The following is a 15,484-nucleotide window of genomic DNA, read 5'->3' as shown; positions in this document are numbered from 1 at the left end:
ACGTCTCAACATGGATTTGAGATTTCCTGCCTGTCACTTTTCTTGTGTGTGTGCACAGAGGAGAGGGGTTTGAAAAAATGCATGGAATACAGTATCAAAAACAGTTAACTCAATTACAAAAGTTTAGAAATGTGTTGTTAAGCTGGAACTCTTGAGAAATACTGATGACTCTTGTCTGTAATTGTTTAAAAAAACATGGAGCACTCAATTGGGCTGTTAGGATAATGCAAGCACTTTGCGTCTGTCGGCTGTGGTTTCATCTGTCTGTGCAGCGAGTGCCAAGAATTTGAATGTGGTATGAATGGTACAGTCTGTCAAATTCATGTGCCACACCCCTCCGGCTGGAGATGTTTGGTACAATCCTACACACAGTTCCTGTTTGCTCATTTCTTTCTGCTTTCTTTGTGGCACACCACAAAATTCTGGGACTCCACCCCATGAGGCGTGAGACCTATGTTTAATAATTGTAGTAATAATAATAATAATAATAATAATAGGATTCCTGCACTTCATACGTGAACCCTAAATATAAATAAACTTTATTTGTATAGCACTATCTTAAGCAAAGTTTACAAAGTGCTTCACAGAAAACAGAATATAAAGGAAGGTCATTACAGAGAACACATAGAAGGTGTGACGCTGGGGTCGTGGTGAAGGATGAGACACAGACTCCTTCGTAACAGACGGTCACTTTTAATTTTATGAGACGATTGCGCAATAGCGCACGATAGACACTCACACATATACACCGAAACGTGTAGACTTAGACAACGACGAGCACAGGACACTGCGCGAGCGCACATTAAATAGACAAACCACATTGGCCCCACGTGATTACGAGACGATTCACAGGTGAGACTTATTATCACTCGACATAACCATAACCACGGGAATCCACTGACGCAGACAGAGCACGTGGACCACGTTAACACACGCCCAAAAGGGAGGGGCCGGGGTCCTCAATGTGACAGAAGGTAAATGCTAAAAACAAGCTACTCTCCTTAACCGAGTGTCTGACAAAACACCAAAGTTAATCAGTAAGCTGTAACCTAGTGTCATGATGCCTTATGCATACTGTATCTTTGTGCTTCAACATGGTGTTTGTTGTGGACAAACTGGCATAAACACAGAAATCCGATAAGAAAACACCACTTGGGTTTGGATCAGGGAAGCCATTCCTCCCCATTACACCTTTTCATATCATTACTGTCATTACCGACATGAGTGTTGACGTCCCCCAGCAGAGCAGTGGAGTCCCCAGAAGAGGACAGGTCAGGTACGGGGACGCTGGGCACTCCAAACTGTCAGTGTAAGCACAGACAACAACCCAGAAGTGCAGGGAAACAGCCCTCTCATCTAGCAGGGGAACGCGGGCAGCGAGATGAGAGCTGTGAGCAGCCCCCTCTCCTGTTGGGAGCTGGAAACCTGTCTGGTGCTTCTCAGAAGGTCTATCCTCATCTACGTTGGTTTTTACACTGTGAATCTGTGTCTTTAAGCTACAAGGGATCGCCCGGTTGCCGAATGGTGAAAAGGCTGAGAAGGACATTGTGCTGCGTATCGTGGTCCTGGATCAGAACGACTGCACACCTGTGTTTAACGTTCAACCGGTCGGTGATGTTGCAGAACTAAGTCCCACAGGTACAGCAGTCCTTTCCTTTACTGTGTTTTACACATTTAGGGGGACCTTTTTACTTTTTAAGACATATTGCAATCATTCATGTTAGGGTTTTATTTATTATTATTATTTTATTGATTTCATTATTTATTTAAATGAAATATTTGTTGTTTTAACAATTCATTGTATTTTTCATTATATTCATTGTATGTCTACTTTGTAATTAATATCTGGTCTCTCATTTCCCAAGGCACCTATGTAATTGACATCACAGCCACCGATGATGACGAACCAAACACACCAAACTCAACAGTCACCTACAGCATTGGCCAGCAGATCCCACCAGAGCCCAGAATGTTCCATATCGACCGAAAGTCTGGTAGGATCAGTGTCCAACTGGGCACTCTGGACCGTGAGGTAGGCCTGTCCATCCTGCTCTGCCCAGTTTCGGCCCCCTGCTCCTGACCCCTGCTCTTACACCCTATTCCTGCCCCCTGCACCTGACCCCTGCTCTTACACCCTGCACCTGACCCCTGCTCCTGACCCCTGCTCTTACACCCTATTCCTGCCCCCTGCTCCTGACCCCTGCTCTTACACCCTATTCCTGACCCCTGCTCTTACACCCTATTCCTGCCCCCTGCTCCTGACCCCTGCTCTTACACCCTATTCCTGCCCCCTGCTCCTGACCCCTGCTCTTACACCCTATTCCTGACCCCTGCACCTGACCCCTGCTCTTACACCCTATTCCTGACCCCTGCTCCTGACCCCTATTCCTGCCCCCTGCTCCTGACCCCTGCTCTTACACCCTATTCCTGACCCCTGCACCTGACCCCTGCTCTTACACCCTATTCCTGACCCCTGCTCCTGACCCCTGCTCCTGACCCCTGCTCTTACACCCTATTCCTGCCCCCCCCCCCATTCCTGCTCCACTTTTCTTGCTTACTCATGTAAACCTGAAACAGCTTTAATAAGTTATATTATGGATAGTGAATAGTTAAGATCAGCGTGTTTATTCCTTTGTTTTCACAGGTACAAGACAATTACAGACTTATTATCCATGGCACAGACAACGGTCCTGAACCGAGAAACACTGGCACAGGAACTGTGTCCATCAACGTGCTTGACGTCAACGACAATGTCCCTTTCTTGGAGAAGAAAGCGGTAAGAAGCTTGCTCTGTTCACTCCCTTTATATTAATGATGCATTTAATATTAATTAATGACCCCTCCTTTAAAAACAACAACAAAAAATATTTTTGCATTATTATTAATATTCATGAAGCTATGGTTTTGGACTCCCAAGACCTTTCAAGCATCAGTTTCCCCTCGTTTATTTTCCCCTGCTTGGGTGCTGGCCCAGCGTTCTCTCTCCAGCCAGCTCTTGTGTGGGGTGGGCGGGTTCTGAGGCACTTCCAGGACAGCAGAGAGATAAGATCTCTCCAGGGTGTCCTGGGTCATCCCTGCCGTCTCCTGCCTGTTTGACATGCCCAGAACACCAGGGAGGTGTCCAGGAGGGCATCCGGATCAGATGGTCGAACCACCTCAGCTGGACCTTGTCTATGTGGAGGAGATGCGGCCCTACTCCGAGCCTCTCCTCTTCAAACACCCTGCAGAGCAAACTCCTTTCTGCCGCTTGTGTCCAGGATCTCATTCTTTCGGTCACTTCTCGGAGCTCGTGGCCGTAGCTGAGGGTCTGAACATAGACGGCCCGGTAAATTGAGTTTTGCCTTTTTTTGCTCAGCTCTCTCTATTCACCACAATGGACCAGTACAGAGTCCGCAACTCTGCAGACACCACACCAATCCACCTGTCAACCTCCCGTTGTGTCATTCCTTCACTTGTGAACAAGATCCCAATATAAACGAACAACTGCAACAGAAGCGAAAAGCTCCAGACAGAACTTCCAGATAGAAGTACCCCATACTCCCAGGACACCCACCACAGGACAACCTTCTCCAAATCCACCAAACACTTGTGGAGTGGTTGAACAACCCCATGCATCCTCTAGAACCCTCGGAAAAGTTAACCGAGGTTCAACTACTTGCGTTCAACTACTTGCGTAAGATTGCTGCCATGACAGGCACTGACAACCTTGTGGCTACAGCTCCAGTCAGTCGTGACGACAGTGGAGGCACTGAACATAACCGACTTGGACTTCGTCTTTGCCACACCGAGTTAAATATTTATAACCCACTACATCAATCACACAATACGACATTCATATTGCAGTGTTCTCTGCGTTTTTATCTGTAATGGCTCATAGGATAAATCCAGGAAACCGAAGGCTATAAATTGCAGGGAGAACAAGAGAGAGCAGACAAGGGACAGCTGCTCTTTACGTATCAGTCTCAGCCATATACCACTGTGCATGTATATACCTTGATAATCCTAACGATCTAGAAAATGTCTAGAAAATACAAATACCTAATAAAATGGTGTGTGTGTGTGTGTGTGTGTGTGTGTGTGTGTGTGTGTGTGTGTGTGTGTGTGTGTGTGTGTGTGTGTATGCAGTACGAGGGCAGTGTGGAGGAGAACATTGTCAATGTTGAAGTGGTACGTATCCCAACGATTGACAAGGATCAGGTCAACACGGACAACTGGCGGGCCGTCTATACGATTGTCTCGGGTAACGAGGCAGGTTACTTCAACATCACTACTGATCCCATCACCAACGAAGGCGTCCTGGTGATTACGAAGGTGAGACAGTAAACACATAATGCTCATTACATCACTAAACGTTCTGGTGTGATGGTGAACATTTAGTACATTTTGCACGTAGGTTTGTCAACGACCAGTCAGACCTGCGATGCTCTCGATACACTTAACGTTCCCATTGCTTTAGCCTTTTAACATACTGTACTTCACACGCAGGCCAAAGATCATCTGAAATGTAGAAACTTAATTACCAAACAAATAACACTCATAAATAATAATACTAAAGGGTTAAGGTTTATGATCTTAATTACCTATTATGATTAAGAATTCAATTATAATTTCAGCCTGTATCTGTGGGATATAAATTAACTTTTTCTCAACACAAACATTTATATTTCACATGTTTATTTCCTTCATATATTTTCCTTGGATTAAAGGAAATTGACTATGAGGAGCTTAAAGAAATTAACCTGAAGATGGTGGTCTCAAACAAGGCCAAGTATCACTCCTCCGTGGTGATCCGTGAGACCACCGAGTACCTGGTTAAGATCAGAGTGCTCAATGTTCCTGAGGGCCCTCGCTTCCAGCCTGCCATCAAAGTCATCTCCATGTCAGAGGACCACAAGATCATCGATCTGAAGAAGGTTATAACCACCTACAAGGCCATAGACAGCGACACGCTCCAAGCTGCCACCAATGTGAGGTAAGGACGTCGCAGGCCAGGACCACCTTTCCATCTGCAGTTTAGTGTTGTGACAGTAAAGGTTGACAGTATGATCTAACTATGATGAATTACGTCATAAAGAGCTTATCTAATGTGAGAATTTAAATCTAACTACAAATGTAACAAGGAGAATCCGTCGTGCTGAAATTAGGTGATGCTAACAGCTGAGGTAAATAAACACCGGTCTTGTTTCTCCCACTGGGTGGGAACACCTGTTATGAAATCGCTATCTAACCAGTGTCTCAATTTGCCTAATTAGCTGTCGGTTAGAATGTTCCCTACTAAAACAGCTACCTATGTAATCAGTGCCTACCTAGGCCGCTCAGGTGTTGGGACAGACTGATGGTACCACACTGTTAAACTACTACTGCAGTGCAAGTAGACAATTGGATTTTATCTCACTGTGCCAATATTGCCTTTCTTCATAGACGATCTTGAATATTTCGCCAGAGGAGAAATGTATCAATTTATCATAGAAAACTATATCAATGTATTACACAGTTTACAGTTTCATTATCTTACTTTGTTTTCCTGAAAATCTCATAAGCCCAGTTGGTAGAGTAAGTCTTACACTTCTTGATTGATTTTCCCAGAAATCCATAAGCTTTGTAGACACTTGTATCTGCCTCTCGTTGCTTACTCTAACCAAATCACGCGTGAAAACAGCTTACAGAGATGGCACTGATACGATATCAAAATGGGGTGATGGCTGTCAGTAAAATATATTGGGTTGGATATTGGTGAACATTTTTAAGGAAACGGATTTGATACCATCATAAACCCAGCTTGAAAGTAGCACAGCAGGTCACATGATAGCCACTGAGCAAGCTGAAGTGCAGTTCCAAACTTCATGGGAGTTTTCTTCCCATGAATGATTAAAAACAATTATGTTCAGATGCAAATGTCCATGCACTCACACATGATTTCAACTTAGCATTTTGATAACCCAGTGTGAAGAACAGGCTATGGTCCTTCTAGTGAGAGCATTTTACAGGACACAAAGAGTATTTTAGCACTGTTGACTGCCATATGTGCAACCAATTGTTTTATTAATCTGTGTTTAAAAAAAAAAAAAAAAAACAAGAACAATGCTTTCAGTTGGGCCGTCATATCTTCCAGAGTGAATAACGCAATGACTAAACAAAGCGAGAGTGAGAATTTTAGGAACAACATATAGCCTACAGTACAACATATTCCTCTCTCTTGTCTTCCAAAGTCATTTAATTAAAACTAAAGGCAGCTTCAGCCAACACTGGTCGCTTTTTTTTGTGTGTTTTGTTTTTGTATAGCACTTATCAACATACCAATATAAAAGTAAACATAATTCAAATTCTAGACTAAATATTGAGTCATTCAGTTTATAAATATTGAGTTTTACTAAATATTGAGTCATATCTAAAGCATACGAAGGCTGGTAGGCCCGGCTGGTGTGTTTTTAGGCAAATCTGTGGTGGTAGGCAGCTCTGACCCTGAAATTTGAGAATGTGGACTAATCATAATATAGCAGACAGGACCAGTCTGCTATTGTAGATGGAAACCATTTTGCAACATTGCAGTAATTCTGAGCAGTGCAGATCACCGCCATTTGTACATTGGTCTTCTGAATAGTTTCACGGTTAAGCCACACACTTAAACCGGTCCCTTATGGTGTTTTGATAGACGTTTCAGAACTGCATCTAACCATGATACAGTCTCCTTCCTCATAGTTACGCTTGTGGAACTGAAAGCGATAATAAGTGGTTTTGGAGACTAGGCCCGCCATGTCAGCGTCCTCAGGTCTTACATCTTAGCTAGCTAGCTAAGTCGCATATTCACTGTGGTAAACCTCAATCGCTCTCCCAAACGGTTCTTGACATGTACAAACTTTTGTTTTGTTGCTATTAATCACTTCACAACAAATGAGACTAAACGAAGTGAGGGTTTCAGGGATGGCCATCTTTTCTCACATTATTCTCTTTTGGTATTTTCAAACCGGAAAAACGAAAAAAAAAAAAAAACGCTGTTTTGCGTTAGCATTCTGAGTTTTAAGGTAGACTTGATAGAGAATTAGAAAACTTAAATAATCTGGCTAGAAATTAAAACTATCTTGTAACATCAGAATACATTTCTGTTGAGTTCAGCAGAGCTCGCGTGAAAATAGATGTGTGTGCTTGGCGTGTAGTGGGCAGAGTTAACATTGAAATTCACAAGGACAGGGAAAGTGAGTGAGTGTGTGCAGTAGAAGTGAACCAAGCTGGTGATGGCAGTAGGGGCCTACATATTTCACTCAGATGCTTTTATCTTGTAATCAAAATATTTTTTGTTTTAGTTTTTTTATATAAATGTTTCTTTATCTGTCATATCCATGCATGGCATCTGTAAAATAGCACAAATAATAAATCTCACATAAAACAATTCCCCTAAACAACTAAGCTACTGCTTCTAGTAGAAAATTCAGATCAGTACTGATGTCAAGATATCAAATGCAAGATATCAATTTTGGAATGGTGTGAGGAAAAAATAGCTAGTTTTGTGCCTAGGGTTAACCTTCTGTTGTGGAGGTGAGGAGAGGTGAGGTGAGGTTGTGCAGGTGAGGTGAGGTTGTGCAGGTGAGGTGAGGTTGTGCAGGTGAGGAGAGGTGGAGGTGAGGTGAGGTTGTGGAGGTGAGGGGAGGTGAAGGGGAGGTTGTGCAGGTGAGGTGAGGTGGAGGTGAGGTTGTGGAGGTGAGGAGAGGTGGAGGTGAGGTTGTGGAGGTGAGGTGAGGTTGTGCAGGTGAGGAGAGGTGGAGGGGAGGTTGTGGAGGTGAGGTGAGGTTGTGCAGGTGAGGAGAGGTGGAGGGGAGGTTGTGGAGGTGAGGAGAGGTGGAGGTGAGGAGAGGTGGAGGTGAGGTTGTGGAGGTGAGGTTGTGGAGGTGAGGAGAGGTGGAGGTGAGGTGACGTTGTGGAGGTGAGGTGACGTTGTGGAGGTGAGGTGAGGTGGAGGGGAGGTTGTGGAGGTGGAGGTGAGGTTGTGCAGGTGAGGTGAGGTTGTGCAGGTGAGATGAGGTGGAGGTGAGGTTGTGCAGGTGAGGTGAGGTTGTGCAGGTGAGGTGAGGTTGTGCAGGTGAGGAGAGGTTGTGCAGGTGAGATGAGGTGGAGGGGAGGTTGTGGAGGTGAGGTGAGGTTGTGCAGGTGAGGTGAGGTTGTGCAGGTGAGGTGAGGTTGTGCAGGTGAGGAGAGGTGGAGGTGAGGTGAGGTTGTGGAGGTGAGGGGAGGTGGAGGGGAGGTTGTGCAGGTGAGGTGAGGTTGTGCAGGTGAGGTGAGGTTGTGGAGGTGAGGGGAGGTTGTGCAGGTGAGGTGAGGTTGTGCAGGTGAGATGAGGTGGAGGGGAGGTTGTGGAGGTGAGGTGAGGTTGTGGAGGTGAGGTGAGGTTGTGGAGGTGAGGAGAGGTTGTGCAGGTGAGATGAGGTGGAGGGGAGGTTGTGGAGGTGAGGTGAGGTTGTGGAGGTGAGGTGAGGTTGTGCAGGTGAGATGAGGTGGAGGGGAGGTTGTGGAGGTGAGGTGAGGTTGTGGAGGTGAAGTGAGGTTGTGGAGGTGAAGTGAGGGGCCGTTGTACAGTTTGAATGGTTAAAGCCAGGCTGTGTAGGCTAAGGTTGATCATTTTTACAAAGTTTTTAAAAATTGTTTCTCAGATACTACAATTTCTCAATTTCTCAGATACTACAAAGGACAAGATGCGGATAACTGGCTGAACATTGATGAAAAAACCGCAGAGATCAGACTCAATAAACTACCAGATCGCGAGTCTAAGTATCTGGTCAATGGAACATACTATGCACAAATCATCTGTATCACTGATGGTGAGTAAAGCAAACGGGGGCAGTGTGTTTGGAGACCTGAATGTGTTCTCAACAGGTTATGGTGTAGAGCTGTGATACGGAGACATAGATTGGTAGTGTATATTAATGTATCTGTATATGTGTTTGATGTTGGCATTATGATCTTTTATTCTGTAAATTATGTTTTAAAGCTGTAGAACATTGTGTGACCTATACAAATATAACTTCGCATGTCATCTGCGTTGGAACATGGCACCCATAACTGCTGTTATCTGCAGATCACCCCGCTAAAACTGCGACAGGGACCATTGCAATACAGGTGGAGGATTTCAATGACCACTGTCCAGTTCTGACCCAACCGGCCCAGACACTCTGTTCTGGAGAGAGCGCATTATATGTCACTGCCATGGACAGAGATGCCTTCCCAAACGCTGAACCTTTCGATTTCAAAGTGGTTCCCACAGACATGGAGCAGAAGTGGAACATCGAGCGCCTCAATGGTTAGTTACAAAAAACAACAATAATCATAACTAGGGCTGCACCTAACGATTATTTTCTTGCCGAATAATCTAACGATAATTTTTTCGATTAATCGATTAATTGAATAGTTGTGATTTACCCACAATTATAAAAAAGAGAAATCCTCTTAATAATATATAGTAAAGGTAATCATGGGTAAATGTAATTGTACATCGATATAACACTAGAACGATAAACAAGACGAAACCGTGTCTGCATTGACAGGAAATAATGTTAGTTTAAGCTATTCTCTTACCGCTACGCGGCCATTAAAGAAAAAGAAAAATATAAAATGACCGAATAACAATCTTGCATAACTATAGTATGTTACCATAACAGCAACCGTGCAGAAATTACGTTTTAACACGTGCCGATATAGAGAGTTAGCAAAACAACTTGTAGTGAATACTACAATGTGTGAATGTGAATGTGCTAATTTACGATTGCCTAAAAACAGAACTTACGGTGGTGTTTCGCTGCTATCTTGATGAAGTGCTCCGGGATGCTTGCGCTTCAGGTGTTCGTGCATAGCAGTCGTGCTGCTGTGATACGCCATCTCCATTTTGCAAAGCTTACATAGCACCACGTTGTTCGGTCTCTGTCCAAAATACTCCCAAACTTTGGATGCTCGTGTGCGAGTTATTTTAGCCGCTGCATGGTCCCCAGAGAAAGCCATGTTTTTAGTGGGCGTGGCCATCTTTGTGGCGCATGGACGCACGTTTTTGCAAATCGACATTTTTTGTAGTCGATTACGTCGATAACGTCGACGCGTCACCCCACCACTAATCATAACACAGATTACATGTAAGATTTCTTTTCACCTGTCATAGAATATCATTTTCTCTTTGATCTGACGTGATATTCTATTACGTATCATATCTTGTTTAGGAGTCATATGTTAATGTGAGATATTCTAATCTGAAATCCTTCATTTTGGTGTTTGTTAGTGTTTGTAATGTGTGTGGAAATTTCCTTTTCTTCAGCTACGACGGCAATTTTGCGAGCTCAGGAGAACGTGTGGGCGGGACACCACACAGTGGGGCTGGAGGTCCGAGACCAGCAGGGGAAGTTCTGCAGCGACGTCCAGCAGCTCCACGTGACTGTGTGCACGTGTGAGGAGACCAGGCACTGCAGGTCCAAGAGGACGTGGGACTCCAGCATCAGGCTGGGATCAGGAGGAGTCTTCGCCATGCTGTTGGGACTTCTACTTCTGCTCTGTGAGTCTCACACACACACACACACACACACACACACACACACACACGAGGGGGAGGTGGGCGTGGTCAGGGCTGCCTGGGCGTGTAGTGAGAGGTGTTGGATGTGTTCACAGTGGTTCCTCTGCTCCTGCTGATCTGTCTGTGTGGAGGTGCGGCCACTGCAGCGGGATTCCGGGCCTTCCCCGTGGACCAGGCACAGCACCTCATGACCTACCACACCGAGGGCGTAGGGGAGGACAAGGTAGGGTGCTTAGGGTTAGGGTAGCTCTAACCCTAACCCTAGGGAGCACACCCTGACACTGACACACACCACCCTAGATGATGGAGTCCTCTTCAACCTTCTCTTACTCAAAGCCATGTCTTAAGTACATAGAACAGTCAAAACTATGTCTGATTGCATATAAGAATCAAAGCCAAGTCTTACCACATCTTAGTCCTTAAATCAGGGGTGCTCATTACGTCGATCGCGATCGACCGGTCGATCGCGAAGGAAGTGTCGGTCGATCGCGAAGGAATGTGCGTAGATCGCGTCACATAAAATAGTAGTAGATGAATCGCACATCTGCACTGACGGTTGTATTTTGATTGACATTCACGGTAGCCAATCTGCAATCCACTCAACAAATTACGTTCGTGTTTTACACCGGCAGCCCAGTGAGCGCCTCGTGTTCTTGTGTCCCGACAGGACGTTGCCCTGTTGCAAGTCCGAAGAGAATCTGATGGAGGGAAAGGGTGGGGGTCGGGGTGGGGGCAGGGGTGGGGGTGGGGATGGGGCAGTGGGGGTGGGGCTCAAGAAGGCGTGGACACCACAGCAGGAGAATGGCACTCAGGACAGCATGTCGGTGGCTACTTTGATCAAACCGATTCCATGGCGACTATCAAGGGGACGGGCGCTATGACGGGCATCGCGCTGTCTGAAGGGTTTTTAGGCAGCTACTATTCCAAGGTTAGTACATTCAGATCAAATATATCAGTTTAATATATAGAGTAATAGCAGTTGTGTGTGTGTGTGTGTGTGTGTGTTTTATTGTTGGTGTAGCTGCTTGCTGTTATAGGGTGTGAGTTGAAGGGTTAAGAGTTCTGATGTCACGTGTGTTATTGCAGAAAGCAAAGAGCCTAACAGAGCAGCACTCTAAGGGTGAGACCTTGAGAGTTTACGAGTATGAGGACCACGACTCTTACACGGGCTCCTTGGAGAACATCTGTGAGGGTCTGCATGGGGAAGACAACCTGGCATTCCTCGATGACCTTGGGCCAAAGTTCAAGACCCTCGCCGAGATCTGCTGTGGTTCAGCCATCGAGACCCAGATCAGCACTTCTGTCCGGGCTCCAGCACCAGAACCAGTTGTTAGTTCATTCCCATCTGGCACACGTGTCATCACAGCGGATGGTAGCATGGACAGGGCACACATCGAGGCAAGCAGCTCCGCCCTTGCCTCCGCCTCCGCCTCTGCCTCCGCCTCCACCTCCACCTCCACCTCCACCTCCACCTCCACCTCCACCTCACAAATCGCAGCCACCAATCATCATGAAAGTATCAGTACGTCATCGTCAGCTCTGCTCACCCATCCTGCTCAGGTGTCCGGCCACACCCTGCTCCTCCAGCAGACACCCATGTACTACGCTTCTACACCCGTCTACGTGGTGGAGCAACAGGCCCACCCCACCCTGCTGTTGGCCGCCAGGCCGGGTCTGAACATGCAGGAGAACGTGGTGCTGATAGACCAGAGAGCTGCAGGTGTGACTCTCCCCCAGCCGCACACCACAGCCATGCTGGAGTTGAAGAACATGCAGGCCAAGGCCATGGAACAAGGCTGGTCAGCCGTGGAGACCAGCACCTCGTTGGGGCTTCCCGTCCTGGGAAGCACTTCCGGGTCTGGGAGCTTCCGGGTCGTGGAGAGGGAGCAGGTTCGGGTCGACGAGCCCGTGGAACTGTGGCAGAACTCCTCGCACACCAGCGCGAGCGTGGAGACGAGCGTGCACACTCTTCCCCACACCAACACGCACACGGGCGTGCACGGCGGGCTCACGCGGCCCTTTGGGACGCATGCACATCACCAGACGCCCTCGTAATGTTACGGCAGGATGCTGTGCTTTTGACCGTGTCACGGGGGCGGAGCTCACCGTGTCACAGGGGCGGAGCTCTCCAGCAGGTTCAGGGAGAGAAAGGTTCAGTAGTCAGGAAGTGCTTTCAGGCCAGCACACACACACTCGTGTCTGTACTAACCTGCATTCAACAGGTTGTATTCCAACACGCATGCCGTGTTGTTTTAAGTTCAGCCTGAAGCAGACACTCCAGTAAATTAACTGTATATCTAACACTAAAACAAGACTTTTAAAGAGTCTGATTAATGTATTTAGACAAGCATTTGATGTTGCATTGTGTGTATCAAAAACTAGCAAGTAAACTTACTCTCTAATTGTTTTCTGCACTCCAAATGTTATATACTTCAAAACGTTCTAGAAATGAAAGCAAGATTCAGCAGATATACTCTAATGCCACCAACTGTGTGTGTGTGTGTGTGTGTGTGTGTGTGTGTGTGTGTGTGTGTGTGTGTGTGTGTGTGTGTGTGTGTGTGTGTGTGTGTGTGTGTGAGTGAGTGAGTGTGTGTGTATATGTGTGTGTGTGTGTGTGTGTGTGTGTGATTCAGCAGATATACTCTAGTGCCACCAACTGGCAGATCAAGTGTGTGTGTGTGTGTGTGTGTGTGTGTGTGAGTGTGAGTGTGTGTGTGTGTGTGTGTGTGTGTGAGTGAGTGAGTGTGTGTGTGTATGTGTGTGTGTGTGTGTGTGTGTGTGTGATTCAGCAGATATACTCTAGTGCCACCAACTGGCAGATCAAGTGTGTGTGTGTGTGTGTGTGTGTGTGTGTGTGTGTGTGTGTGTGTGTGTGTGTTTCAGCAGATATACTCTAGTGCCACCAACTGTGTGTGTGTGTGTGTGTGTGTGTGTGTGTGTGTGTGTGTGTGATTCAGCAGATATACTCTAGTGCCACCAACTGTGTGTGTGTGTGTGTGTGTGTGTGTGTGTGTGTTTCAGCAGATATACTCTAGTGCCACCAACTGTGTGTGTGTGTGTGTGTGTGTGTGTGTGTTTCAGCAGATATACTCTAGTGCCACCAACTGTGTGTGTGTGTGTGTGTGTGTGTGTGTGTGTGTGATTCAGCAGATATACTCTAGTGCCACCAACTGTGTGTGTGTGTGTGTGTGTGTGTGTGTGTGTGTGTGTGTGATTCAGCAGATATACTCTAGTGCCACCAACTGTGTGTGTGTGTGTGTGTGTGTGTGTGTGTGTGTGTGTGTGTGTGTGTGTGTGTGTTTCAGCAGATATACTCTAGTGCCACCAACTGTGTGTGTGTGTGAGTGTGTGTGTGTGTGTGTTTCAGCAGATATACTCTAGTGCCACCAACTGTGTGTGTGTGTGTGTGTGTGTGTGTGTGTGTGTGTGTGTGTGAGATTCAGCAGATATACTCTAGTGCCACCAACTGGCAGATCAGTCTGTAATTTTGTGCTGCACAACTTCAACTTCAGGCCAAAGACTTTTGTCCACTTCTGTCTTTCTGAATGTGTCTTGCTGGTGTCCAGCTATGTGTGGAAATTCCTTATCTGTGTATGACAGGGGTCGGCAGCCTATGGCACGTGGGCCACCGTTGGCACGCAGAGGCATAATCACTGGCACGCACCACGCTGGACCAGCATCAGCAAAAAAATTAATTGGCACAATCCTCCAATCGAAATCTCTCAACGCTCTGCTCGGCGGAGGCGTTTATACTGGGCGATCGATCGCGATATAATACTTAATTTGTGTCCATTTACACTCAACACCCCCCCCCCCCCCGCTCTAATTTTATTTGTTGATAGTGGCACACTCATTGAATAGACATGTTAAAGTTGGCACTCCATGTCTCAAAGGTTGCCGACCCCTGGTATAGGGTCTTCCTGTGGTCTTTAGATACACTATTATCAAACTGTCTGTCTTCCAACCAACTCCAAGTCCAGTATCCATCATTATTCTTTTAATCAGCTTCTCAGTCAGTCTTCTGTTCCTACACGCTCCCCCGTACACTGGAACATCTCGCATCTTGGACACACTTGAACATTTTTTTTCTTCAAACAGAAAAAGATCATTGAGCTGTAAGTGTATAACTGGATAACTGTGTTTTCTAATGGACGTTAGTGGTGTGATCGGTTCCTTATGACTATGATTAACATTTATTTAGTGCAGTAGCTGTATTCTGGGGGTGAGGTGTGTAAGTGGTTGATTTCTATTTGTACAATATGCACTTCAATATCACTTATCACTTTTCTTGGCCAGAGGAGAATTGAATTTTTAGCAGGACTTTCTGCTTAAATAGCTGAACTGAAACAAATACATAGACTATAAATGTTTGTGACAGATGAAATCTAAACATATGCTTTTTGTTAAAAAATTATTGTTATTGTGACGGGCAGGTGTGAGCAACAAAAAGGAAGCGATCACGCCAAGTCTCAGGGAAAAAGGGTGGTTTAATATAAAGTGTGCAAACCTAAAACCCGTGCAATAGATCCGAATTAAGGATATAATGACCAGCGGTCAACTGGTACAAAGACAAGGCATATATAGACAGACAAACGACCATCAGGTGGGAACGGATCACGGGCTCCGCCCACCTGAGGGGCGTACACGACGTCACAAGACAACAACAACACAGCCGCTGTGGACAGAGGCGGCCGGTAGGGGGCCGCCTCACCGTGACAGTTATAAAAACAAAATGGGGATTTTCTTTTAAATTAAAAAAGGAGCCACTACAAAAAGTTCTGCAAATTGTTTCATTGTTCAATCGTTATTTTTTTTAAGCTGTATTTTTTTAAATGTATGTACTGTGTAAATAAAAACCTTGTTACATGAGGAAAGATTTGTTGTGTTTTCAGTTTTACTGATCCCATATGTGCATTAAAATGAATTGGTAATACAGCAATG

At 45.8% G+C, this 15,484-nt stretch overlaps 1 protein-coding gene across 3 annotated transcripts in view; it reads left to right on the top strand.

Annotated features, from left to right (window-relative positions):
- Positions 1-14,964, top strand: part of dsg2l (desmoglein 2 like) — a 44,367-nt gene extending 29,403 nt beyond the window's left edge. The window contains exons 4-14 of one of the 3 annotated variants that reach the window (XM_076972638.1): positions 1,497-1,638; positions 1,866-2,032; positions 2,645-2,776; positions 4,126-4,311; positions 4,707-4,972; positions 8,668-8,810; positions 9,068-9,289; positions 10,292-10,525; positions 10,639-10,766; positions 11,211-11,471; positions 11,630-14,964. In XM_076972638.1, coding sequence (XP_076828753.1) covers positions 1,497-1,638; positions 1,866-2,032; positions 2,645-2,776; positions 4,126-4,311; positions 4,707-4,972; positions 8,668-8,810; positions 9,068-9,289; positions 10,292-10,525; positions 10,639-10,766; positions 11,211-11,471; positions 11,630-12,598 — 2,850 coding nt within the window. In that variant the 3' untranslated portion in view covers positions 12,599-14,964. The remainder of the gene's footprint in view (positions 1-1,496; positions 1,639-1,865; positions 2,033-2,644; positions 2,777-4,125; positions 4,312-4,706; positions 4,973-8,667; positions 8,811-9,067; positions 9,290-10,291; positions 10,526-10,638; positions 10,767-11,210; positions 11,472-11,629) is intronic. The other 2 variants (XR_013120889.1, XM_076972637.1) reach the window with 2 other exon arrangements.
- The last annotated feature ends 520 nt before the right edge of the window (positions 14,965-15,484 follow it).

Source organism: Brachyhypopomus gauderio, chromosome 14, assembly GCF_052324685.1.
Source record: "Brachyhypopomus gauderio isolate BG-103 chromosome 14, BGAUD_0.2, whole genome shotgun sequence".
NCBI lineage: Eukaryota > Metazoa > Chordata > Actinopteri > Gymnotiformes > Hypopomidae > Brachyhypopomus > Brachyhypopomus gauderio.
This window is presented reverse-complemented; position numbering and strand designations above follow the sequence as displayed.